Source organism: Oryzias latipes, chromosome 21, assembly GCF_053564925.1.
Source record: "Oryzias latipes strain Hd-rR chromosome 21, Olatipes_Hd-rR_3.1".
Lineage (NCBI taxonomy): Eukaryota > Metazoa > Chordata > Actinopteri > Beloniformes > Adrianichthyidae > Oryzias > Oryzias latipes.
The window spans coordinates 19,565,423-19,593,304 of NC_136257.1; the positions used below are offsets into that span (position 1 = coordinate 19,565,423).

At 39.9% G+C, this 27,882-nt stretch overlaps 1 protein-coding gene across 3 annotated transcripts; it reads right to left on the reverse strand.

Moving 5' to 3' along the window:
- Nucleotides 1–634: 634 nt before the first annotated feature.
- tsc22d1 (TSC22 domain family, member 1) lies at nt 635–27,882 on the reverse strand. Of its 3 annotated transcripts, none has more exons than XM_004081686.5 (3): nt 24,327–27,882; nt 3,970–4,021; nt 635–2,334 (listed from the first exon to the last, which is right to left on the reverse strand). In XM_004081686.5, the coding sequence occupies exons 1-3, from the start codon at nt 26,987–26,989 to the stop codon at nt 2,065–2,067; spliced, it is 2,985 nt and encodes a 994-aa protein (XP_004081734.2). In that variant the 5' UTR covers nt 26,990–27,882; the 3' UTR covers nt 635–2,064. The 3 variants fall into 3 exon arrangements, with proteins under 3 accessions (XP_004081734.2, XP_020568553.1, XP_020568552.1); XM_020712894.3 differs by lacking the exon at nt 24,327–27,882 and adding an exon at nt 8,469–8,906; XM_020712893.3 differs by lacking the exon at nt 24,327–27,882 and adding an exon at nt 4,314–4,665.

Genomic DNA, 27,882 nt, shown 5'->3' on the forward strand with positions numbered 1-27,882 from the left:
ACTTAATATTGTGATCAATACTTCAGACTCATTGATGAGCCTCATCAAAACTGAAAAAGCTCCTCAGGTGAGCAACATCCTAAATTTGGCACGTCCAAAGTCCGGCTTGTGGGCCAAATGCGGCCCGCGTTAAAACTTCTACCGGCTCACAGGCCATTTTCTAAAACACTGTGTATAACTTATTGATTGTGGTTGGCTAAATTACGATTTAAGCTATTGTAAACCTGTGGCAACACTGTCACACCCTTCTGTGACACTTTTTTAGCTCATTTCCAAAATGTCAACAGTAATTAAAAAAGAAAGGTTGACATTTGCGCTTCCAGGATAAGTGGGAATTAGCTGCCTTTTTTCAGTGAACTTCAAAACCTGTGTCTGCCTAATATGCATAGAAACTGACTGTTTTCATGGAGTTCTATGTCAAGAGGCAGACGAGACATGGCAACTTGGAATGAATGATACAAAAAATATACAGTAATTGTGATAAAAATGTATTTAGATGCTATTTTTATGTGAAAAAAACAAAAGGTGGTATAAAATAGTTAGTTTGCATTTAAAGTTATTAAAATAATTCAAAGAATGCAGGTTGAACATTTTCACCTCACCAAAACAGCCAGGAAGGAGACGGTTACTGGGCTTTTACTCTTCATTAAGCAAGTTTATTGAAAGGTTTGATGTGCAGATGTCAAGTGCAATTGTAGGTATTTGTGTTACATTATCTAATCCGGTATTTGCGAAAAACATGCACAGAACATGGGCATACAACTGATACACAGAATGGAAAAAAAGAACACCTCTATCACTTTTTCTTCAAAAATCGCATTTTCAGATCAAAGTTTGTTTTGCAGTTCAAAATAATAAAAAAAGGAGAAATTAAAAAAAAAAAAAGTGCAATACTGGAGAAAAGAAAGTAACTATTTTCTTACAGTCATTTAATGTTGCTCTATTAGATTAGGAAAACATTGTTGGTTGTTGTCAGTTCAGCTCATCTCCTGTAGATCCAGAGTGATGAAAATTCAGCATGAAAACAGAAACCAGGCGACATCGCCGTCTCACTTGCACATCTGCATCCATCTGTGTAACCTAGATAGCATCTTTTTTTCCCTCTTCTCCATCTCCTCACTATTTTACATCGTAGTTAACTATACAGAAATGTACATCTTCTGCCCATCATATTTCAGGGATTAAAAAACAAAACAAAAAAATACTCAAACCAAAAAAAGAAAAAACACAAATAACTGCAGCTTAGCCCATTTTTTCCAACCCTTTTAAATAAAGGTTTCAATGTCGTGCCACTGCAGGGTCGAAAAAACAGCAACGATGAGCTCTGAAGAGGGCAAAAACCAGCAGCTTGAAAGTGAAATACTGAAAATAGATTCATTTCATCATCTCCATAAGAAACATTTTGTTTATCCCACCAACCCTCAGGTTAAGTAACATCATCAATGCTGCCAAGTGTTATTCAACCCCCCCCCCCCCCCCCCCATCCCGTCCCTCAAAAAAAATTAACCTCCCCACCAACCCACCCCATTCCAGATGGGGGCTTTGATGTTACAATAAATGCTCATTCTTCATTTGTTATTTATTCAACCAGTCTCTCTCATAAGTTAGGATCTAGCCTTAAAAAAGAGAGGCTTAAGTTTACATAATTCAGGATAACAGGCGATACCCAGAACAATCCTCCACTTCCTACTGCTCCATCGTCAGTATATCACTTAAAATCCAGACACAGTGATTTTATTTTATTTTTATCTGCGGTGTGTTGTTGTCAATGACGAGCTGTTATGATTTTCTTGGTAAGACATTCTTTTTGACCAAGGGTTTTTTTTGGCAAACGTTTGATGATTCAGTTCCCTCTGATAACAAATCCTCGTAGCATTCTAGAGATTGTCTCTTCTCCACTGTGCCGTGGAGTTCTGTCCCAAGGGCTTCACCCATCAGAGATAAATATGTGCAAATTCTTGGTTTCGACAGCGTAACCTCCTGCTGTAGAAGGCAAAGTTTGGCTCTGCAGCTGAAGCAGAGCTCAAACGGGACAAGGCAGGCAATCCATCTCCGCTCGCCGGGCTACGCAGAGGGGCCGGAGCTGTGGGAGGCAGGCTGGGTGAGGGTTGCGGTGTTTGGGGTTCCTGCTGAGGCTGCTGTTGGAGCAGCGGGTGGAGAGCCAGTCTGAACCTGGGCTTGGAACTGAGCCATCTGCTCTGGGCTGGCCAGCGTCTTCAGCAGTGTGTTTTCTTGCTCCAGTTGAGAGTTCCGCTCAAGCAGCTCCTTGATTTGCTCCTTTAAGACCTCCACCTCTTCACGCACAGCATACATCAGGTGACTCTTCACCAGGTCCTGCAGAGATTGACATACAAGGTTTTTCTGAATCCTCTGCATCACAATTATGTCTCACAATAATGTATTTTGGTCTGTTCCAAGAGCTTTAGCTGTTTTTAACCAAAATAAATAAAACCTGTGTGGTTTTCTATGACATAGTTTCTGGAGAGCAGCAGTAGCTCATCAGAAACTCTCCTGAGTTGTGGGTCAAAACGCTCTCTCCCGCTAGTTTATAACCTCTCAGAACTTCAACCTAACATTACGGGTGCAACAAAGATAGCGGGCAATTTCAGAGCTTTCCAGCTGTACAGATGAGCAAAACAGAGTCGTACACTGATCCATTTTTCTGTAAGTGGAGGCATTACAGTTGGAGCGGAGCAGGAGCTTCTGACCCACTGTTGTAGATGCAGACACCCCCCCCCCCCCCCCCAACAGCATTTCAGCATTTAACACGCATGCTCCTGATTCCCCACGATTTGTATAAAGAAATACTCAAGAATTGAATTTTAGTATGCTACAAAAACACGGTAAACAACAATTTTCCCCGGAGTAGATTTTAACAACAACAACAACAACAGGGTTCCACATAAAACAAACAGATCTTGAAAAACATTCACACTTTTTTAAAAATATAATTGAAATTTTGTTTTTTATCTTTCACAATTAATGCAATAAACCACTATCAGCGAAACCAAAATGACAATTTTTAAGAACTTAAACTTTGATATGCTAAAAGAAGAAATAGAAAGAAGTTTGCATAATTAAAAAGAAATATTTCAGGTTAATGGACCTAGTTCTATTATCACCAAAATAACTGCAGTGTTTAAATTATACTAGAAAAAGAAATCATTTGTGATATGTTTTTTTTTCTAGGAGATGCATTCAAAGGCAAGTGTATACTTGACCAACGATTTTCCTAAAAGTTTTGTTTTTATACATTTTTTACTGAATGAATGCTATGCAATAAAACAAATATCAAGAAAAAAAAACTTTTATTTTAAATAAAACTTGATAAGTTTGTCGGAGAATTATCAAAGAAAAAGTGATGAGAATATATTCCAAGCTGCAACGTCACTAAGACCGCCCACATCTGTGTGTCTGTCAGCCAATCAAATCTGGAGATATTTTTAACCATGCGCAAGAGCCTTCAGCTTTGCCTAGCAACAGACCTAACAACGGAGAAAGTGAAACAAGATACAAACCTGAAAAGCCTGTAAAGTAGATTTTATTTCAGTTATAGTTTGTATTACAGTGTAATAAAATATATGTAGTATATAAATATATACATAAATTTCCTGTATATAAAAATATTGACAGGAAATATCAAATAAAAGCCCCGCTGTGGCTGTCGGAGACGAATCTTGTTTAGGAAGTTACCTTGATAAAAACGTGATGTTGTCATATTAACATGAAAACTACAAGATAATTTATTATTTTTATTCACTAGTAGCTCCTATGTTTTCAAAAATGTTAGCTTATTATTCGCTAGAAAATTTAACATTAACAAAAATGGGACACATGATAGCAGCCCCCCAGTTCAGAGGTTCACATGGATGGATGATGTCTCTCTTCTGGTTTTACAAAACCACCAGACACGCACAGCTATAGTTGACATCATTACAGCATTAAGACATGTAATGGATGACGACTCACCATTGCTTGTTCAATTTTGTTGTCTATTGCCACGACACTGGCTCCGGACGAGCTGTAAAAGAAGAAAAGAGGAGTCAAACATCACAGTTTGCTGCAGTGGGGAAAGATGGGAGACGCGCACGGTCTCTCCCTGCACAAGAATGTGGGCCTTTACGCGAAGCATCTGGAAATTTCTATTAAACCAGCTGCCTTTTTCCAGCATAAAGCCATGCCTCGTTTGGCTTCCCCGGACCGCGTTCATCATGTCCCGTGAGAAAACAATGGTCCGAACGCTGCTACCGCCACAGAACCGGGACAGGTTGGGACAAGTCCTAATGAGAAGCCGTGTGTCGTGGTTCTTTTACCTTTTGTCGGGCTGGACGTGTGAGCTCTCCGCGCTTAGCAGCGACGACAAAAACGATATGGAGAAATTTCTCAGCTGGCAGACGCCTAGATCCATAGCAACGCTGTAGCACGGCGAATTCACGCTGTTCATTTTCCACCGCTCTTGAGCAAGGCCGCTTCCAGGAGACCAGCGAGCACTGCGACGCGCATCCGCCACTCTTCGGCACTAAGGTCCAGTAAAAGCTGGGGTACCGACCGCAGCGATACGGACTCGAGCCAAGGTCAGCTCATCTCAACGCTACACAAAGGTCTGCGGTTTTCTACGAGCACCGCATAATTTATTCAGCAGCGCAAGGAGAAGTCGCTTTCTGATTGGTCAAACGGAGCGACACGCCATTTGGGAACGCCCCCTTTCGCATCTCAGCTGGCATGCTCTGCATACACCAGCTCAGCAGAAGAACCCAAGGAAAAAGGGCGACAGTCGAGAACATACACACTATCTAACATTTGGAATTGTTTTTACTTTTAGCCCAAAAAGCACAATAATTTGCTCTTAAGAAAGTTCCAATCTCAAGTCCCCCCCCTAAATCAATGTGCACTCAGAATCCATTGACACAATATGCCATCCCTTTCACCGCTGCCAACAACAAACTAACAAATTCACGTGGGCAATGTGAGAGCAAGGACACAATATCAAAAAGATGCAAGTCTAAGATGCCTGTTAATCAAAGAGATCAAGGTTCCTTCTACTACTCCCATGCGTGTATATATATCGCCTCCTAGTGGCCAAAAGGGAGAGCAATTATTGAATCATCCTAGAAAAGATTGCTGTGAAACTTGACCAGCTCCAATAATCAAAAGGAATAAAATTTAAAGACCCACTCCAATGAAAATTGTGTTTTGAACATCTTCTTGAAGCCCTTTTCTCATGATGGAAGGGATATATAAAAGGATTTAAGATTAAAACAGCATTTCTGAGTATTTCTGTATTTAAATTGTGATAGATCTGGAGTAGATAAAACCCTGCAGTTTGAAAAAAACCTCAGTTGTGATGCGGCAATGAAATAGGTGGGCCAAAGTTTCCCTGCTCCGCTCCATTCTGATGCATCCACTTGCTGAGAAGTAAATACACAAACATCTTCATTTTCTTCGTCCGAGCTAGCATCTGGCTTATAACTGGACGGCTGGATAGCTCTGATATTGCTCGCGGTTTTTGTTACACTGACAAAGTTAATGATTAAAAGACCACTGGGAATGCTTTTACTATTGATAAAAAAGATGATTGGAGTGGGACTAAAGATTAAAAACAAATTGTTCAATAGGTAGGACTCCCTTTTTAAAATGCACTTTCGAAGATGTAGTTAAAAAGCTAAATTAGATGTGAAACAGTAGCTTAAATTACCCATGCTCAATTTTTCTCATAAAAAGTATCTTTCAAATCCAATTCACTCAATTTAAGATCAGCCAACCTTATTCTTGCGTCTGCATAACTTTTTTATGTTTCACTTGTTTTATGTTTTTTAATTCTTGGAATTCTGCAACTGTTTGCTGCGAGTTGTTCACAAGCACTATGTTCCCTTTTGTTGCGTTTCTCTTACAGAAGTCTATCTCCTTTTTTCTGACTCAATTACACGCCCAAAAGCGCCTTCAAAAAACGCCAATACTGGGAGTATCCTGGACACAGAAATTCCACAATAAATTTTCAGTCAGACCCCCACAAACCACATCAACTCCCACATGCACCACTCCTCCCGCAAAGTGCAAAAAACTGGAGAACCCGAATGAAAAGTGCAAGTCCAGGTCATATTCGCACTTTAACATATTTAAATGTCCTCCGGAATAGGTTGAAGATGAATTTTATGTTGTTTTAAAAAAAATCTGGTTTAAACTGTTTACAAGTCTTATGAGGCTTTGAAAAAGTTCTGATTTAACTGAAAACATCTATTTTTTTCTAGACAGGGAGTGCATAGGAAGCTGCTTTAAAATGCAACTTGAACACAAATAGACCCCAGATATGAGATACTGGTGTCAAGTCTGGGAACCTGCACTGAAACACAAAGAAAAGCCTCAGGGGTTCCCGTTAACCATGCATACAGAAACAAAACCCTAGTGAGAGACTAAAATATTTTAGGACTTGTAGTGTTTGGGATGAAAACAGGTGTAAGCAAATAAATCTAAGACCTAGAAGTCTTACGTTAAGGGAAGTAGCTTGGTGACTTTGTTTCTTGAATTAACAAAGGCCTTAAAACTGTTGTTTAATTTTTGTAATAGAAGCAAGAAGGTGAAAAGAAATGCAAGACAGGTCACAAGTATAAAAGCTGCTAAACATTAGGACAAAAAAATAAATCTGATTAATTTTGCAATTACTTTGAAAAAAAAATTTTAAAAAGCAACTTTTCACCAAAAAAATAAGTGTATTTTATGTGAAATTCTGCAGTGTAACAACACTAATGTCCACAGTCTTTCAGGTTCCTGTAAACAGAATCCAGACTTTTCCTGTATGTAAAGACAGTACTATTCTAATGGAGTAGATCTCATCATTACCATAATAATACTAACTATGGTGACACTGCACGGTGAACTGTTAAGCTGATTTGTTTATCCGTTGCTCCCCATAATCCCATTTGAAAACAGCTTCGTACTTACTGTACCTAGAGGCCAAAACACCAGAAAAAGAAGCTCTAAGCCATTCTTATCTTTTCCGGCTTCGTCTATGACGAGAACTCTGCTTAGCCATATAAACGCACCCAAATAGCTAGAACCGCTAGAACCACACTAGCTCTTGAGGAACCCATATGAGGTCTTGGTGGAAGCTCTACATATTTACACAAGCAGCCAGTCAGGTCACAAACTGGAGAATGTCATTAAACTCAAGCTTAAACGTCACACTTTAATGATTATTTTTAACATCAGTGTCTCCAGTTTAAACATATTTTTTGTTGTTTGTACTTTCCAGAAGATTGTTCAAATCTATCACAGAAAAGACTGAAAATAAAACTTCCTGACTTTTGGAGGGAGTTGGTTTTGTCCTAAAACGTGTATATTCACTTGCCAATTCAAAAGGCATTAAACTAAACTGTTATCAAGTTTCCCCTTAACAGATAAATCAATGCTGAATGCCCCCTCCCCTTTAAGGAGATTTTGAAAGAGGCAGGAGCTAAATGGAGTGTCTTGGTTTGAGCTTTAGATAAGCAGCAGCTTTCTCCTTTGTCAACTGCAATTACGAGTTCAGGAGACGGGTCGTCCACGTCATCTAGCTAGCCATTGCTTTGGTACTCTTAATTGTGCCGATTTGGCACTTGAGTGACTTCCATCCTTCCATCCAATGTGGAGTCAGCCTCAAGGCTGTTTTATTAAATGACACTGTCTGTAGCATGAATTTCTCCTTCATGTAGTTCAATAGTCTTGTCTGACTGATGCACTTTAACTTCTGTTGAGTCTTATCTACTGAATGAATTAGCCACGTAAACAATTTGCTCTAAATACTAAACACAGCATGTTATTAACTCTCTATAAAGACAGAGATAAGGTAGGTCAGCCAGCTGACGGCACGGCTGCAAGTCAAAACTAGCCCAGTGACCTAGTGAAGCAGCTCCAGAGATATGACCTTTATTATAGTAAGCCGAGTGAAGCAGGCGCTCCACTTTTCCATTCAAAGTCCATGAGCATTTGCATCTTTATAGTTTGACCTGAAATGGGATATTTCTTAAAGAAAAGGGATGTTTCTTTGCATCCCAAGCAAACCATCACACATGGCTGTCAAAGGTGTAGAGGTTTGTTTTTGACTTTTCTTTTTTCCCCTCAGAAAACATTTTTAGAACGGTAAATGAAACGGTGTCGGACTCCAGACCTTGAGGGCCAACATCCGGCTGTTTTTCCAGAAACCTTGACGCTGATTACCTGGATCAGGTGTGTTTTGCCAATAAGAAGGTTAGTTGTAAAACACATGTTGGTCCTAGAGGCCTGGAGTTTGACACCTGTGTCTCAAGAGAATAAAAATGAGGTATAGGTATACATTCATTAATTTCAAGCAACTTGCTGAAACAAATGTCAGAATATCAACAAGCAAAACAAAAAATAAAGGCAGAAAATGTACATTTTACCCAGGATTATCCAAAAATACCAGCCAATCTTATTTTTTCCAAAGCATCAAATACTTTCCTCTCTGGTGTTACCTCTTAAGATGGTTTTCTAGTTCCCTGAACAAAATCTTGATAGCCATCTCTTCATGGCCTTGCAGTTGTATCGTCTGCAGTCTCATTGAAGCGTGGCTCAGCTGAAACATGTAGACTCACTCCGCAGGAACGCCGCCGTGCCTATCACAGCTCTTTGTTTGCGGGTTTGCAACCGTCCTTGTTGCTGCCTACGTCCACTGAACAGATAAGGCTCCTCCTAATGCATGGAATGGCGACTGAAGCTGCACTGTAAAGGACCAAGCTTTTTGATACACGTGCAGCCGTGCCCCCTTCCTCTATGCCAAACACTTGTGTTTGCTTGGCTGACGGGAGACGGACTTAATGAACACAGATAGGAAGGTAGGTGTTAAAGTGTGATCATGTGATCCTAGGAGTTACATAAACCATCAAAGGAGATTAGCTTGTGGTTCAGTGACTTTCCCGCTCTTACTCTCCACAAGTTCTCTGTAGCCCGAGGGCTTGCAGAGTGCCAAATGAACTGAGCTGCATGTTTTCAAAAGATTCAAATAAAATGGGGAAGAAAAATAAAAGTGCGACTTCTTAGTTAAGAGGTTCTTCCTAAGCTTACAGCGAGGCAAACATAGCTCTTAGAACTATAGTGTTTGAAATGATGCAGGAATTATCCGCAAAATAAGTCAAGATGCAGGATTTATGAGAGAAGGAGTTCAAAGGGACCTAAAAAATAATCAGAATGTGAAATGAAACATCCAAAGTTTAGACTCTGCAATCGTCTGGAAGCTGTGGTGATGCAGCGCCAGAAAGACGAGAGCTTCAGCAGAGACCATCTTCTCTGCGAGTGTGGGAGCAGTAGAGAGGTTATTTCAATTTGAGTTTTCTTTCAGTTTGTAGAAAATTAGACGTCTTTCCACTGACAAAATCCTCAATCTGCTTTCCTGATTCACAAGGTCAAGATGGGATTTCATTGAGACTTCAGTCTAATCTTCCCTCTGCTTTGACTCAGGTTTTGAATTTAAAAAATGTTGCAGTTATGAAGAGGTTTTAATTGAATTCATAATTTATGCTGGAGAAAAATGAAAAGATCGACATTACATACGTAAATAAAAATATATTAAAACAATGAAAAATATTTTAACTGACCTTAACTGATATAACGGAACGAGAATGGCTGAAGGTTTCTATTGTAAATATGCTAAAATCCAAAACTAATGTATTGAAATCAATAACCTCAGAGTGCAATGAACATTACTGGGCAGCTGTAAATGAAAGGAAACCAACTGTTAAATATTTGAACGCTGTCAAGCAGCAAAAACATACATGTTTTTATCGTCCTATTTCTGCAGGTTTTGGTTTACAGAATTTGTGCCTCAAAGCACATTGATCTATTAGCTATCTGCAGATACAGATGTGGCACTTTATACATCTTTTTTTAATGTATTTATTCTAAATTAAGCATTTTGCAAGTTCTAACAATTTTGGTCAGTGACCACTGGGCCAGTATTTATTGAGGCAAATTTTAAAGTAAGTTCCAGTTCCAATTTTCCAGTAAGTCTGCATTGTGATCCTACAATGGCTTTCATAATTACTCACAGGTCAAAAGTGCTCTGTGCTTTGTTCTTCCAAAAATGCAGCTGGGATGCTTTCAGTAGTTAGTTTAGTTAGGATTTTTAAAATGACTCATCATTTCTGCTGCACCCTAGTGAGTTTCTGAGCTAGCTCTAAGCATGACAGGCGAGAAGCCCTTCTCTTTAGGGTCTTATCTTGTCACTTCTCATTGACAGGCTGCTTTATGGTGGCTTGCTTCTGCTAATAGAGGGGAAAAAAGGCGTGCACTGACACTGGGGCTCTCCTGGCTTAGGAAAGGCTGACCAAGAAACAACAAACAAAGGACAAACACAATCCAAAGAATTTGACTTGTGTTAAACTTGATGTCCAGAGGTGAGCAAAAAACTAAACAAAACCCAAGACTTCTGTGAAGAGTAATGCTGAAATACAGCATTTAACCAACATATTCAACTTCATTTCTTCAGACAGGCTTCAAGCAGCTTAAATCCAAGATGATCTGTTCGCTCAATAACATAATTTTCTTCATTCACTTTCATGAAAAACATCCACTGTTACTCATGAGAAAAAAAAAGGAGTTAACTTACGGAAGTATGCAGACACACCTAAAAGTGGTTTTTCAAAAGCAACAACTGTTGCACATGCAGTCAACCAAACATACCTTCCCAAAATGAATAGAAATAGTAGGAAGCTGCTACAAAAACTGGAATTACAATTAGTTTGATCAATCATTGCCAACCAGAGCCACTGAGCAACGCATTTGGTCATAGACAAGAATCAATCTATCAATGTATTATTTGTAGAGCACTTTTAAAAGCAAAGGCAACCAAAGTGTCGAACATAAAATCAAATGTGAATAAGATTACTAAAAACTAGATCTGCTCACTGCAGTTAAAAGCCAGAGTAAAAAGAAGAGTTTTTAAAAGTGTTTTAAAATCACTGATGGTTCTGGCAGACCTCAGGGAATAGGGGAGAATATTCCAGAGTTTAGGAGCTGCGACTGAAAAGGCTCAGTCTCCCCGAGTCACAAGCCGAGTCCTGAAAACCATTAAAAGCATTTGATCTTCAGATCTTAGGACTCGATGTGGATGATAAAGATGGAAAAGCTCAGAAAGATACTGAGGTGCCAGACCATTCAAACATTTAAAAACTAAAAATAAAATCTTAAAAATGATTCTAAAAGTGATCAAAACTAGACTGGACTACAGCACTGACCTGTTTGTCAAATTTTTAATGCTCGTCGAGGTTTAGCCCAGTATTGCTAATGAAAGGAGCATCTGAAAAGTCCAGGGGGCCACCAGCACTACAGCAACCTGTTCGCAGGTCAGTCTTCCCAAAAACAAACACCTCTGTCTTGTTTTCAGTCAGACAGATGAAGTGAAGCTCCATCCAAGAATAATATGGTTTTAATACAACAAAGATTCGATTCTGGATATGTTTATTTAGCTCACACTGAGTAGCATGTCATTTAATCTTTTTATTTAAGACATAAGAAGCAGGAAAAAGAACGTGACAAGGGGCCTGAAATGTCTGGGCAATGAAACAACGAGGCCCATTGAACAGATGGTTGTAAAAGCGTGGGGCTGAGCTGTAGATGGACAGTGTAAAGCACACATGGACTTTACCAGTAAGTCCTGGTAGGGCTTTCCCCTATAGACACAACCCTGACTACGGAAAAATTGGCTGAGCGGTGGGTGAAGGGGACGAAGAGGAGTGAGAGGGCATTTTAGCTTCCACACTGAAAGCAGCTTGTAAAATACTAGGAAAGATGAAGTGACCGTCTATTAGAGACTAAAAAAAAACTAGAATGACCCAGTTTCATAAACTCAGCATTAGTACTCTGCGTCTCACAGTCACGGACAAAAGGATGACGGTGAAAGAAAATCTCTGAGACAAACCCTCACATAACAGGACCAAAAACTGAAGCAGCAAAAAGAGAATCATATCTAATTTTAATAAACTTAAGTAAATAGGTAAAGTTTTTCTTCTGAACCAATATACATACATTTACGGCAGCCGCGTCGCAAATTAATACAATTACAACGTAGTATTCTTTATTAACAAATAACAGTAACAACTAACTACTACCCCTCTAACTAATGAACTAACTATATGTGTTGTAGAATGACTGTGTGTGTCAGTGCGCTGCGTGTGTAGAAGAAACGAGCACACACAGGAGTGTTGGGGGTGCGTGTTGATTCTTCTACGGCGTACCGCTCTCTAGCTGCAAGCGAGGTTTCACCTGTGCTCTCTGGTACAGACATCTTCTCAGAATATTATATATTGCCCAGTAATAAACAGACTGCAGACACTTTGTCACCTTTCCGGTAGCCATGAAGCCTGACACCCATGAAGAACGCGGGCCAGGAGGCTCCGCCTTTGTTTATACAGACACGTAACTTTGCGCTGCACAAAATAGTTCCCAAACAAAACACGTTTGTGTTACAGAGTGAAGGAGAACCGTAATACACCCCCCCCCCGCGCCAAAACACAAAATCCTCCGGCGGGCAGCCATGTCGCGCACTCAAGAACGCACACAGCTTGTAATGGAAATGAATACAATGGAAATGAATAATTGGAACGCAGTGAATTTGTGGTATTTCCTCGCGATACGGAAACTTCTGTTGTAGAATGAGGATGTGCATGTGCTGCTGAAACTGCGTGTGTGTGTGTGTGTGTGTGTGTGTAAGTAGAGGGAGCGCGTGCAGCGTAGAGGGAGTGAGAGGCGCGGCACAGGGAGTGAAGGAGAACAGTAATAAAAGGTTTCCCCCAGAAACCCTTGAAGTCTGAACACAGGACTAGCAGAAAAAGTAAATTATCAGCAAAGATGAATGTTTTTAATGTGTTTACTATAGTTCCAAACAAACACTATATGCAAAAAAAAAACAACGTAAAAAATAAAAAAAAAGTGCGGTGATGCGGTTATCGTCACACCCATACTGTATACACAGATTTGTGTAAATATTTGCCACTGAAACAGCGTTAGAAGTCTGTTAACCTCGCTACACTGGAGCTTTAGCTCTAATGTTCTTTTGACCGAAGGGGGGTCTAAGGGCGGGGATGCCAGTACTGCATAGTCAGTTTGTTAGTTCATTTTAGTATTTTCCTATTGAACTCTTTGTATTCGTGATCCTTTTAAGTTCATGTTTTACTTCGAAGCCCATCGAGACGACTGTTGTTGTGATTTTGGGCTATACAAATAAAATTGAATTGAATTGACCATCTTATTTCTTCAACACTTTACTCAATTTACATAATTCCAGTGGATTCTGAAGCAGAAAAAAAAAACAGCATTACGATGAAATGCAAGACTTTACAGTAGTGAAGTGCTTATGCAATCAACCGAAGGGCGTATTCTGTCACGCAGAAAAGCCGCTTTGCGCCGATATGCAATACTTTATACATTAGGGGTGGGTTCAGAGGATTCACGCAGATTGCGCAAAAGCTGAAAGATTGACGGTATGTCAAAGAGTTATTTAGGTGTCACCGACAACATCTTCGGTGTTGAAAGGTTAAAGAAATCTTTTGGTTGCAGTGGTTCCCTAAAAATGTTATGTAGCAAAATATTATGTTACCCATTACTTTTAACAGCACAGTTTCATTGTTTTGTTTATTATCCTACTGGAGAACCAATTAAAAAACAATGACTAATTTCCATTTGGGCTTTTCTCGTACATTTATATTTCCCATTACTTTTCTCAGTTTTAACATTATTAGGTGACTATTGTGGTTTTCCTTCAACATCAAAAAGGTGACCATGAGTGAGCACTGGAATAAACTGCCTTAAATGTTTTGGACACGGTGCGCACAAACATACACACTCACAAGGCCCGCGGTCTCTCAATTGTCAAAAGTTTGTAACCATGTAAACACCAATTAAACAAGCACCTGCAGTCATCTACAGTCAAAAAACAAACAGAACAGCAAACAGCTGAATGAATAATACATTTCAAAGGAATTCTTTAATTTAAAAATGAATATAGATCTTTTAAAAGTAATATATTTTTTAGGCTAAACATGTTTCAGATATGATGATACATTATGTCTAGACGATGGAAGTGTGTGTACGACAGTGTGCATTCTTTTGCACAACACTCATTGAACAGTCCCAACAACAGACTCCAACACAACAAAAATATAGAGACTGTCAACCAGGAAAAGCTGCAAAACACCACTGAGTAACAACATAACAGCTCACTCCTACACGTTAAATTAGTTTACAATAAGTAAAATAAATCACAAATTATGTTTAAACTGCCATTTCAAAAAAAAAAAAAGGATTTTGAAAGAAAATGTGTTATAAAAGAAAAAAAATGTTAAATTGAACAGTGATATATGGAATAAAAATATAATCAATTCAGCATTAAAAAACTTTGGAGTTACATTTGAAAAATCCCTACATCTTTCACACACGAACACACACACATTACACAATCTTTGAGGACCAGTAGGTTAGAATAATGCGAAGTGAAATCTAGCTTCAGCAGGATTAACAGCTAAAGAACACACATCTTCCCAGTTCAAACAGCACATAACAGAAATAACACAAACGGCAGCAATAATAAGAAGAAATAAAGTGGAAAATGTCTACATACAGTGTTCACATGTGCTTCAAAGCATATCCTCACACATATATGATGGTGTCTGATGATATGATCTTCAAACCTCTGAAAAAATGTTGTTTGGTCTGCATACTGCATTTTATTTTCCTCTAATATTTTTTTATTTAAAACAAACATGCCTCAGTTCCACTGCAAAGATCCGTGAAGCTCTTTAGCTTGTATTTGCACCGAGTAAGTACCATTTAACAATACACATCTTTGTAATTCAGCTATTATTTCACAGATGGAACGCTGGCAATTACCTTTTCATCCAATTATCTTCCAACACTGACATTATGCTGATATTGAACTTATGTAGAATAAATGGTACAAATGTTGCTGAGAAAAAAATGTAACTCCATTACAGCCAATAATGCCTGATTAAGACAATTAGGTTACTTATATAACAGTGCAATGTTGTGTTATAAAACTGATCTGAGTATAATTTTTACAAAAAGTCATGCAACTAATTATACATGAGTAAATGTAATTAATTACTACCCAGCTCTTCAGGCCTTTACACTTCTGAAAGACAAACACATAAAAAGTTACCGAATGGATTTTAAAGGTCCTGTCCCAATTTAAGTGTTTGAATTGGAGCACACACAGAAACAAACACGGTTTTCATGATAGATTATTGAAAGTTTCTAATGACTAAAAGATCTTTAAATTCACACATTAGTTTTGCCTTGTTATAGAATTATGCCCGAACTACAAGTCACGTTTAGATCCACACTGCCATCTAGTGGCAGAGATAAAAAAAGAATGTTTGCACAATCAACACAAAAACCTCACACATTAAAAAAGGGCATAATATTAATTTAGATTTTTTTATGCTAATTAATACAATATTGCTAAAATGCAGATTTAAAGAAAACCTTTTTCTGAGGCAGAATTTTCATGCATACACAATCCCACAGAACCTTGAGCTCTTCTTTTCTATCTTTATATACATTACAGTACATAAAGGCTCAATGCATTACAGCCATAAATGTATTCAAATATTTACTTCAGAAGCTTACTCTGAATTTAAACAGTGCTTATAACCCTCTGCAAAGATGCACTGGAATTGGTCTCTTTACATTCATTAAAGCAGTTTTAAAATAAATAAAGGAATAAAAAAGATGTTGTAGCCTAATTGTAGCGCAACAAAAGTTCAAATAAATTCTAGAGGGAATTTTTTTAAGTAAATGCAGAAATCCCCTGATTGTCAGTAGCAGGGTGTGAAACAGCACCTTTCCAACCAGCAGAGGGCAGTATAACGCTATAAATAGACTAAAATACATGAGCAAGGAACACTTTTGAAATAAAAACTGGTATGTCACATTTATTTCCAGTCAAATGCTTTTTCCAGCTAATAGGATGTAACAGTTTGTCATGTGTTACTGTATCTTATAGCGGTTATTAAGCTTAATTTGTGTGTTCTTCTCTGTAGGTTAGCTTTATTTTCTTACATCAACATAAAACTTTATCACGTTATTGAGTTTTTTTTCCTCTATTGGCTCTTGTAAATCTTTAGTTTGTCTGAAGGTATCTCCTAGGTGTTCTCATAACAATATACAAAGATAAACTCATCTATATTCTGTTCTTTGAATAGCCAAAACAAACAAAAAACTATTCTAAATCCTAACTGGATAAGTTAGTACTCTTATTTGTTTAAATGAATGGATTTACATTAAGTTAATACTGTTTTGTGCACAAACAAAAAAAAAACATGAAAAAAAATGTTCTTTTCTTAACTACAATCATAACCTTTTCCTTTTATGGTCAACTTTCTTAGGGTAAGAAAAAAACCCTGATTTGATTTCTCTACTCTCATCTTTACAGCCTCCTTTATCGGTTTTCTGACCTCTGCCCAAACACTTCAGCTTCTTTCATCTCCTAAAAGCTCTGTTCAAAAACCAAACCAACTCCAGTCCACCCACTTCAATGCATGCATGCAGGAAGACCACATCCTTTCTACATATTTGAACACAAAGAATTACAAAACACCACTGCACTATCACCTAGCAAAAGGAGCCTTGAAACGTGTAAAACCTAACAGACTGAGCACCACAAGTTTCTACATGAGCAGGACAATAAATTTATTACTTCCATAAATTCATTACACAATGAATACGGTATTTGTAAACATTCACAGGTACACAGTTGCTGAAGCTGTACTTTCCCAAAGCCATTGTACATTTCTTTCCATAATTTCTATACCCTATATAGGGTAAAGAAATTTACCCAGCCACGAAGGGCAAACAGATTTATCAATGATTGATAAATCCATTTGCAATACATTGTATTGTATACAATGTACACAATACATTAGCAAGGTAGACTTTTTTTTCATTTCTTCATAATCTAATCATGTATTTACATAATAGTTAGCAGTAATTTAGCTTCACAGGGAGCTGATAAGTTTGATTTTTTAAAGCAGTTCAATAAGTTTGACTTTAGCAGTGCAGCGATGATGAGTTGGGAGGATCATATTTTATAGAAGTAGTAAAGTGGCGGCCCTGGCTAGTTTACAAAGAGGTAAATGAAAAGTAAATTGTCCACCCTCCATCCAGCCACAAAGCACTGACAACAGGATTAACCCTCACAAAGCCTAAGGGGAAACAATATATTTAAAAATAATTCTAATTAAAAAGACAGTAGTTGGCTAAACTCAGACAAGTAGCAAGACTAAATCTTTAGAACTTTATTGACAAATACAACTGATTTGCCAACAGACCAGACAAAAAGCACCGTCAGGTTCCTTCTTGTGATGCAAGACAAAAAATAAAAGTTTCAATGTTTTCTTTTAAATTCAGAAAAAGATTTAAATGAGCCTGCTAACAAATGAGTAATATTTTGAGTCACTGTTTAAAAAAGAACTCTAAATTATGAAATAGTATATGAAAGGTTATGAATATTTCTGACAAATAGAAACAACATAAAAAAAGCGCCAAAAGAAATTCTTTAAAAAAAAAAAATCTTTTTTTAATGCATTCATTCACCGAGTGTGCATGTATGACATTCTCCGAGCTGACTGGACAGCGCCCTGACCACAGGAATGTTAGTTATGACTCAGCACATAGTCTGCATGTTTAGGGGACCAACAATTGAATACAGAAAAAAAAGTTAAAGAAAAGTTAAACTTTTAGAAATTCTAACTTTGTATTTGAAAATACATAAAAACACTAAATATTTTCAAATTAGGAATATCGATAAAGATTCACTTTTTCAGAAAAACTATTCCCCATAGCAATTATTTCCCATCACACAATTACAGATTAATTCATATTCAGATTAATTTTGAAATCAAATTAAGACTTTGAATGCCTATTTACAAAAGGTGCTATAAAGTTGCCTTGTCCAATTTCAGCCAAAAAGTAAAAAATATTCTATCTTTCCCAAACTGGAGAAACATGGCAAAAATGTTGCCACTTGTGAAAGCCTTGCATCTAAGTGCCTCAACCAAAAAGGATGCGTTATGTTATCAAGAATAAAGATGCATCAATGATTAGCTAATCGGAGTCAATCCACTTCTTAGATCAGGTGTGCCAGAGCTGAAATCCGACAACAATAATATAAATTATTATAAACAACTTCCTGCGACGTGAGCCTATTTCTGTACACCCACAAAGCCAAACAGATGTACACATTTGCAACGCAAACATAAACAAACTATTTACAGGAAATGAAACCAGAGGACATGCTGTAACACTTTTACTTCCTCTTTAAGAAGGGTTTGAAAACTGATATCAGGAGCAAGATCAGTTCACCTGGTAAGCGCTAGGGGGGTAAGTTACACAAGCAAGTCAGTCCCCATCCACTTCATTTGAAAACACGACATTTCAAAACAAGTAAAGAGGCTGTACAAGTGCTTACATTTTCATCAACTTAATTTTAGGTTAAAAGTGAGATAACATTTGTGCTTGAATGGGGGCAAAACATATGTTTTTTTGGTATTTATTTAAATACAACTGAACAAATAATGGAAGATAATTATTTCAGTTTTCAAAATTTAAGCAAAAACACAAACAAGAGCTGGGGCCTCATTTATAAACGTTGCGTACGCACAAAAGAAGGCGTATGCCACTCTCTACGCAATAGTTGAGATTTATAAAAAGCAAACTTGACGGGAAAATGTGCGGTCCTCCACGCAAGCTCTGACCCAGGCGTACGCACAAAAACGGGTGAAATGAGAAATGGCGACACCATCGGCAGATGGAAGAAACACGTGAAAGTGACAGTGTGTGCCAAATCGTGCTGGCATGTGCTGTGCTACACAATGTGGCACAGCTTAAAAACGTGCCTCTACCCCCTGGCGCTGATTGCTGTGTTGGCCCCGACCCCCCACTGTCTGTCACACACCTAGGTGTGCGAAATTTGTTCTCCCCATTTGACTCATCCCCTGGGGGAGCGGTGAGCTGCAGACAGGCCGCGCTCGGGAGGCAGCAGCGTTAAGGGTCTTGCCCAAGGGCCCTCACTGAGTGATGTTAATTGCCCGCCATTTATATGGCAACATTGTGTGAACACAAAAGTTTTGAATGAGGTAGCCCGAAACATCCATTTACATAGATTTTTCATTGGAAATTACTCATTAACGTTTGTTGCAGAGTTAAATTTGAACATAGCTTCAAAAGGTTAAGGATGGTCTTCTACGGCAAATCATGTGGGGTCTTTAGTATGCATGGTTTCGGGGGGGGTCAAAGATGAAAGGCACCCTAAACACAATCCATTATGATCCATTACAGGCCATTAGTATTTCCACAATACTTGTAAGTGAAACAGTCCTATTTATTGATGCAAAAATAAGCAAGAAAGAGCTGGACAAAGCCAAGAGGGAAAAAACAAAAACCAAAATCAATGATGCAGCCTCACAGAGCTCACAAACAGGAAAACAAAGAAGCAGCATAAATAGACTGATCCTGAGGGCAGTAGCCTAGTACAAATACCACCGTCAGAAACAAAGTACTATGCTTGGATTTTCTGTCTCTCCTGCAGTCACTGCTAGACGGAAGATGATCAAAATTGAGCAAATTCTCTCCCCCACTCCATCTCTGTCCATCTCCTATTCACGGCATGTTCCTGCTCAGCTGTGTTCTGGTCTTCTCTGGTAAAAAATGGGGGGAGGTGTCAGCAGCATAACAACTAACAATTGTTGTTTACTTAAACCGGTCGTGCCTGCCTGTTAGCACACTGTTGGAACCTTTCGTTCAAAACACTTTGGTTTTTCCCTAAAGACCAGTGAGGTGTTTCAGTGCAAGAAATAAACATTCTTTATGTATGAATAAATTGCATTAAAGTCCAGTTTTGAAGTCATTTCTCCCTGGTCTGCTACAGACAAGAGGAGAGTTCCTGAGGGCATTTAAGAGATCAGGTTTGATCCAAAAAACAAAAATCACAATGGTTGTTTTTTTTGTCGCGACATGCAGAGGTTTCTCATCTTTTCATTGAAATAAAACTTCTCAAAAATAGTGATGCTTGTTCAACTTTGAAATATTGGCATAAACGTATGGTCTCACAAACCTACAGACAACATTTAAAATCCAAGTAAAGCAGGAGTAAAACTGCAGTTGCGTCTCATCTTTCAAATGCACCCCTGCAATCCAAACCAAGTTGCTAGACCCGTCCAAGTTGGCCTGGGTCAGCTCGGGTGATTTCCGCTGTGAATTCTGGGGATTTCACTGATCTCTACACAAAGAGCAGAGAGACGTGGGTCACATCAGTGCTGTGCACTGCCAGAGGGAACATCACATTCAGAACTGCCAGAGATAACTATCACACTGCCAGTTCACATTTCCCCTGCGCTGACATGCTGACACACTTAGACACGGTTCACTCCAACAATGGTTCTGTCTATGAAAGGAGAGATGGCGGGTACCCTCCAATTTAACAGAAGCCCCCCTCCCAATTAAAAAAATGAAAACAGTGAATCATTTCTTCTTTCTCCATCATTGTAAAATGTATATTCCAGAAAATGAAAGAGAAGGCTCATTTTTAACCAACTCCACCAATGCTGAGCCTTATGAACTGGTCTAAAGCAAGCCAGGTGGGTGGCCCTGACAAAGTTTGAAAATGTATTTTGTCCCGCCCAATTTTTTGGAATGTTGTTGAGCAAGGCAGAGTAAATTCCAGTCAACGAGTTTCATTCTGGCTGTGCAAAAGCCAATGGATGACATCAGAGATGATCTGTCCAGGCTACGCATGTCAGTAGTTTGCAGGTACATCTGCAGTCAGAACATTAAAGCTGTACATATAAAGCCATCCGCTCAACATATTTTACCAGAGAAAAGAGAGTCTTAGTTTAAACACCATCTACTATTGCATATTTATTATTAAGACATAAAAACAAAGGCATTTTATCTTATATAAAAATTTAACTGAAAAATGATTTGTTATAAAATGAACTCCTTAAATTAAGTGAAATTCACACAATTTGCAATTCTTGAATTGTGTTTTTTTTATTTTTAATAAATTGTACATATAGAACTATATATACTAGAATAGATCAACACAATTTCACAATTTACTGTTAGTTTATTTTTGCTTTGTTTTTCAACAAAGATAAGTTCAAAGACACTTATCTTTGCTCCGGCAGCCCCGTGACCCTGAAAGGGAATAAACGGTTGAAGATGAATGAATAAAAGAATGAATAAATCATATTACTTAAAAAATTGGACTTAATATTTTTGTCATTTTCCTCACTTCTACTAATAATGCAAGACATCAGCAAGTGATTAAAGTGTTCTACAAAAAAGCTGATGCTTGCTTTATGATATTTCAGAAAAACTTTCTAAACTCTCATCTTAGTTTCAGTTATTTAAACTGGATAAAATATTAAACGAATACAGAAAACATTGAAACTTTTCTCATTCTCAATGAAAATGTCAAAATTATATTTTAACAAAAATACAGCAATATTTTGCAACACTAATTGTTTTTTGAAACGCCGTTCTTTATTAATAGCCATGTCTAAGCAAGTCTCATTTGCAGCATATTGAATCAGTAAACACCAACAGATAGCATGATGTTTGGTGCTGTGTATGAAAGCTAAGAGAGGAGGCCTTCTGCTCAATTCAGAGGAAGGGATAATGTTTCGATGTGGAGTGTTAAGTTTTCCCAATCACAAAAGGGCATTTAGTTTGTTAACATGTTACATGCTACTTTGCTTGTCAACTCAACGACGCACACATTTCCCTTTCTTAACTCCACTCTTTTTAGGCTGCTTCAGGCGAATGTCATTAAAAAGAGAACTACACATTTACCACAACTATAATCAGACTTACTGCCAAGCTGCCATCAACTACCGGTAGATGTTGTGATGCAAGGACAGTTTTAGTCATCTATGCACTGCAAATGCAATTCACTTTTGAATATAGGGTATGAAGAAAAGATCATTTGTGATGGGAACAGGTCTGCAGTGCACATTTTAATCACTGTATGTCACTGACAGACATTGATGCCCAAGAAACTAAGAGTTGATGTTAATAAAGCCCCATATTGGTGTCAAATATTTTTCGCTTCCCGTTTTCCACTTTTGTTTTGAGGGTAGAGTTTATCCTAATCCTCTGTAAAAAGATATCTGCAGCTGGTTTAAACTTTATTTGCATATTAAATTTAATACAGCAGCATTTAACATGTAAAATGTAGCGCTCAACTGTAAACAAAAAAAAAAAAAAACAGACGCCAACTTCAGCCTCGTCCGACTTTTGAGTTTTTCTCAAGTCACTAAAACTTGTATTTTTAAAAAAAAGAAAATAATAATAATCATAAACATGAATACACTGAGCAACTTAGCAGCATCCTTGTAACAGTAGACAGCCAGATGCTGAATACTTTGCATTAATATTAAGATGTGTGGGAACAACTGTTGCAATAAATCTATATTTGAAGTAAAGACTCTTGCTTTTATCTGTTAAATGCTGCTTTCTGTTATCTTTGAAGTGAAAAGCTCTTCTGCTGATTCCTCACTGGTTCTCATCTGCAAAAAGAAACTTTTCAAATATGTTTGTTTTTGTTAATTTTGCTAGCTTGGGTTTTAATTTAGTGGTTGATACACCCACTTTAAGAAAGTAGCAAATGTATTTTCAAAACATGACTAAGCAACTTAACGCGTCAAGCATGAGTCAGATTTGGTGGAGAGAATCCAATAGTTTTCCAAACCAAAACGTCCTTTAGAATCAGATTATAAATGAAATGGGGGGAAAAAAGTAGGTCGTGCAGCCCAGTACCAATGGTCCAACAGAACCATACCTGTCCACGTCCTGGGGGGGTGGAGGAACACTGCTATAAAAAGTATCTTCACATAAGATCTCATACCCAGAAAACGATTATTGCAATTACTAATGCTCCAACAAATAATATCTAGACTAAAAAAAGATAATGTAAAAATCATGATTCCAATTATAATTTATTATTCTGTCACTTAAGGCTGTAATATTATGTTTTGAACAGATAAAAACTGTCTACTACAACAAGCTCCACTGAAAAATCTCTACACAACAGGATATTAAATATCAAAAAATCTTGAAAGCTCTGGAAGCTGACAAGTAACAAAACAGAAGTGAATTTTTAAAACAAACTTAACTTTTCTGGTTGTGCTAAAATATGTTGTCCTGAAGCCGAAACTGATCCAAAAATATCATAGACCAACAAAGTCACAACTGAAGTTTGCAATCAAAAAATCACCAGCCTTCTTCAGAAGCATTCACAAGCTGAAGTTGAATTTAAGATATTTTTTGAAAGACTTTCTGCTCCTATTATGCACTTAAAGCAAATGAATTAGATCCAATAAAATTTTGAGCAGGATACAAAGAGATGATCTTTCCATTTGTTACAAATGCTGCAGATCAAAGAGAATAATCCCTGCCACACCACACATTCTTTATAGTTAAACATCCTGTGATAACTGAAGCCACCTTTCCTTATCCTTCTAACTTAAGCACAAAGAAAAACAAACAAAGCCCATTAGAAACCAATTCTACATTGAAAGTTTCTCCCTGCAAGTTTCTTTTATTTAGTTCAAGTATGCAAACACCCTAAAGCTGACAGGGTTAACAATCTGGATCATGCCAAGAGAAAGGGCTTATGATTGTTAGGAGTCGTTAGCAATTTCTTCCAGCTTCAGAGTGATTAAAATTCCTGTTTAACCTCAAAAAGCCTTCTTAAACTTACTGACAGGACATACCAAAAATGTTTTTACTCTGTTACAAACAAAGAGGAACAGGTTATGTGAGCAAAAAAAAATTGTAAAGACAAAAGAGACATTGTTTACCTTTTTTACTTTTTGTATCCCAAAACCTCATTTTTGAGAGTTCCCTCAAAGCTGGAGCCAGCACTGATCATTCTGGCTAAAGTGCAGCTTGACTCAAAACACAGTACAATGATTGTTTTCAGCTGCATCTGCGCCTACATAAGTTTGGTTTAATGCTTCTTCAAAAGTTTGCAGAAAAATTTGCTATAAAAAAAAATTTAAAAACAGCAAAGTTGAGCCCCATAAGACATTAAAATTGAACTGCAATCATATTGAATCACTGCTACATTATAAAAAGTGACCAGTTCAGGTCACTCTCAGATCCTAATCTATACTCATTTATTCCCTTACAGCCTTACAAACACTGAACTCAAATTGCTTATTTCCACAAGCAGGATATGATTTTTGTCTTCTTTGCTGGGAGGAGTAAAATAAATACAGATGGACAAGAAAAGTAAACAGATTATTGATCTAATTTCTTACCTGTCCTCCTCTCCGTCAGCCGCCTTGAGACCAGCCGGTGCAGTTAAGGCACTAGCGATGGTGGTACCCCCCTCAGTTTCTTGACCGTGGCCAATAGAAGCGGCGTCAGCAGACAGCTTGGGTAGTCCCAACAAAGCAGACTGATGCTGAAGGAGCAACCGCTGGGCATCCTGCAGTTGTGTGGTGGTGAAGTTAGGGAGACTGGCGTAAAGGGCACTAGCTTGGGCTGCATGAGACATGGCCTGGGCACTGCTGTGCTCCTGGGTCAAGCTGACAGAAGAAGGCTGACTATGAGAAACGCCCTGGGAGGGCATTCGACCACTACTACCAGCATTGTGGACTTGGGGCTGGGCATGATGATCCCCCTGGGGGTTAGGAGGTGGCCCACTGTGTGCAGGCGCTTGGCTTTGATGGACCGCAGTGGGCAGCTGGCTGCTCAGGCCTGGATTTTGAATTTGCGTGGGGAGGGTCTGCGGCTTCTGACAATCAAGATGGCCTGGATGGTTCTGAGGTGGCCGGCCAAGAGCTGCTACACCAATGTGAGAGGGTATGCTGGAAGAGGTGGACTGAACAGAGGTGGGCTGTATGTGTTGGAGTCCTTGGGACTGCTGGGGACCGCCAATCATCTGACTAGATCCATTTGCTGGCCCAGAGGGCACTGAGCCAGTTTGGTTGGAAAGAGGGGGAGAAGCAGCTGCCTGGGGGACCCCTTGCTGGGGCTGGGTGTACTCAGGAGCCCTCACTGACACTGGGGGTGCAGATGAAGTAGCAGCTGATTGTTGTGGAAGGGTGGGAAAGCCTATCTTCTGCTGCTGAACACCCAGCAGGCCCTGTGAAGAGCCTGGGGTTTGGTTGGCAACTGCCTGGGCATAGGTGAGCTGCTGCTGGGCAGTAGGTGCAGGCAAGCCAACGGTGGTCTGGAGCCCTGGCATGGGTGCAGGCTGATGAATATTTGTGGAAGCTGAGGGGGCTACAGTAGTCTTCACTTGTGAATGGGCGATCTCATGAGGTTGGGTTTGAGGTACTCCCATGTTTAAGCCACTGGGCAGCATCCCTCGATAGCCCTGAGGAGGAGAGGCAAAATCCTGGGCATGCTGAAGTACCGGGGGCCCTCCAGCCTCTCCACTTCCAGTGTTCTCATTGTAATGGCTCAATGTATTTGCAGTACCACCACTCGTGCTTTCCCTCTCCAAGGCTCCAACAAAGCTCTCAGACACAAAATGACGTGTGCTGAGAGAGCCAGCATCTGGGGCTGAGGTAAAGGTCGCAGAGGGTGGCACCTCCTTGTCATAGAACTCAGTGCACGTCCATCTCCCCTTCTTGAAGGGCTCAGAGCTAGAGTCCAGCTTCACCACCCTGAAGCGAGAGCCTGTAATAGCCACTGTGGGCGCTGAAACTGGAGTTGGAGTAGGAGCAGGCATGGCAGGAGCGGATGAAACAGGAGCTGAGGCCACAGCTGTAGCAGAGGAGTTCACAGGCTGCAGTGCAGCTGATCCAACTCTTCCCTGTGTCCCGCTGGGAACCCCCATGCCGCCAGAGGCACTCACAGCAGCAGCAGCAGCAGTGGTGGTAGTAGCCATGGTGATGTTTGGGTTGATGTTTTGGTGCTGCTGGATCACACTGAGATTAGCGCTGGACATATGGTTACCTCCAGCTGGAATAGCAGCGCCTCCAGCTTCACTGCTGTTAAGCACATTCAGAGGGAAGCCACCGCCGCTACTGCTAGCACTTGTGTTGATTCCCCCTCTCACAGGCACACTGGCAGAGCTCAAAGCATTCACATTATTCACACTGCTGGTCTGGGGATTAACTATGCTAAGTGTGGTGCCTGCTGAAGAGCTGTGCATTCCAGGGACAGATCCTGAGGCCACAATCCCCACAGACTGAGAAGCAATACTTGGAGGGGCAGCATGGGAAACATTCTCTTGAGGACCCTCCACGCTAGAAGGCATCTTCTGGGTAAAACTAGGTAAAGCTCTGGAAGCGTGTGTAGATGGAGTGATGCTAGATGACACGGGGTAGCTCTGAGCGTGGTTGGGGTGATGAGAGTGTACAGTCCCGTTCACCATAGTCCCGGTGTGCTGTGCCTGGCTCAGAGCGTGGGGGTGTGAAGGCTGGTTTGGGGAGACAGCTCCAGGGGTCTCTGCCTCATGAAAGTTGTTCAGCGTCTCCTCTGAAGAGCTCCTCTCCGCGCCAACAGCATCATTCGCTCGAGAAAGGGACGCATCCAAGATTTCAGAAGAGGACAGATCCTCTGTGTGGGACTCATCCAAGTCGTCGTAACTTTCAGTGTCCTCTGCAATACTATTATTCGTACTAACCGACACCTGCGCTGGAGTCACACTTGTGATCTGAAATCCGCTCTTCTTCTTCATCATCTGTGCTCCAGTCGACTGAGTGGTCTGGGGCTGGGGATGCAGGCTAAGGCTGTGAGGAGGAGGATGGGGACCCGGGGAGGAAGAACCAGCAGGAGGTTGAATCAACAGGGAGCCATGATAATCATCGGCCGAAACGTGGCTGTTGCTGACCAGAGCGCTCGCCGGTGTTGACAGCGACGAACTGGTCCCGCTGTTTGGGTTGCTGCCCTTTCTATGTGTGGCATTCGGATGCGCCATCTTTCTACCACTGCCAGAGTCTCCTGCAGGGTCCGGATGATGATGCATTTCGAGGGGATCCGCCGGGCGGTAGTTGCTCTCTGACAGAATGTAGACTGTGGCTCGTTAACGGCGCCGTCTTGCAAAAACTACAATAAACATACAACCCAACTGAAAAATATAAGGCAAGTCAGAAAGTAGGGCGGTTGGCCTCAAAACTTGGGCAAACCCGTGCCAATATCCACAGCCTCGCGCACAGGATTCAGAGTTTTCTTGTGACAGCTAGCAAAGCTAGTGGCCGCTTGTTCAACAGCTAGCCGCTAACGTCAGCTGATGCCAGTTGTACTTCGCCGGTTAACGTCCGCTGGAGCCTTTGTTAGCAGTGAACGAACAGCCCGTGTGTTTCACTCTTTCGAGTTGCAGAGTACACAAGTTTGACTAGCGATACCCCCCGTTAGGAGGTTCAATCAAATACTAGCTTGACAGAGGAGTATCGTCAGCTAGTTGTTAGCTGCCAGTTTCCATCACCGGCTAGCTATGCTGAGGGTGTAGTGAGTCGTTCAAACTACTTATTTACCCAGATTAAGCAAAGTAAACAAAGGAGCCTTTTCATTAGAGAAACGGTGATGCAAATGCAAAAAAACATCCACCTAATACCGGAGTGCAGAGGCTAAATCCATTCCATCTAATCCTCGTTTCTGGTATTGGTTTTGCTGTATCACCGGTCCTCCCCAGTGGCGGCGACGTTCAGTATGTGGCCTCCTTCGCGGCTGCTGTGGATCTGTGCTGTGACGGCACTGAAAGGGAGGGGTGTGCCGTAATATGGCGACTGCGCATGGCCTCTCCTGCCAGACATAAAGCAGTCTGGGTGAGGCGGCGGCTCACGAACTTTATATCAACATCGACGGAATTTGCCGTAAAGAGCCGAGTGAAGGCGCTCCACGCGACACCACACTGGATTA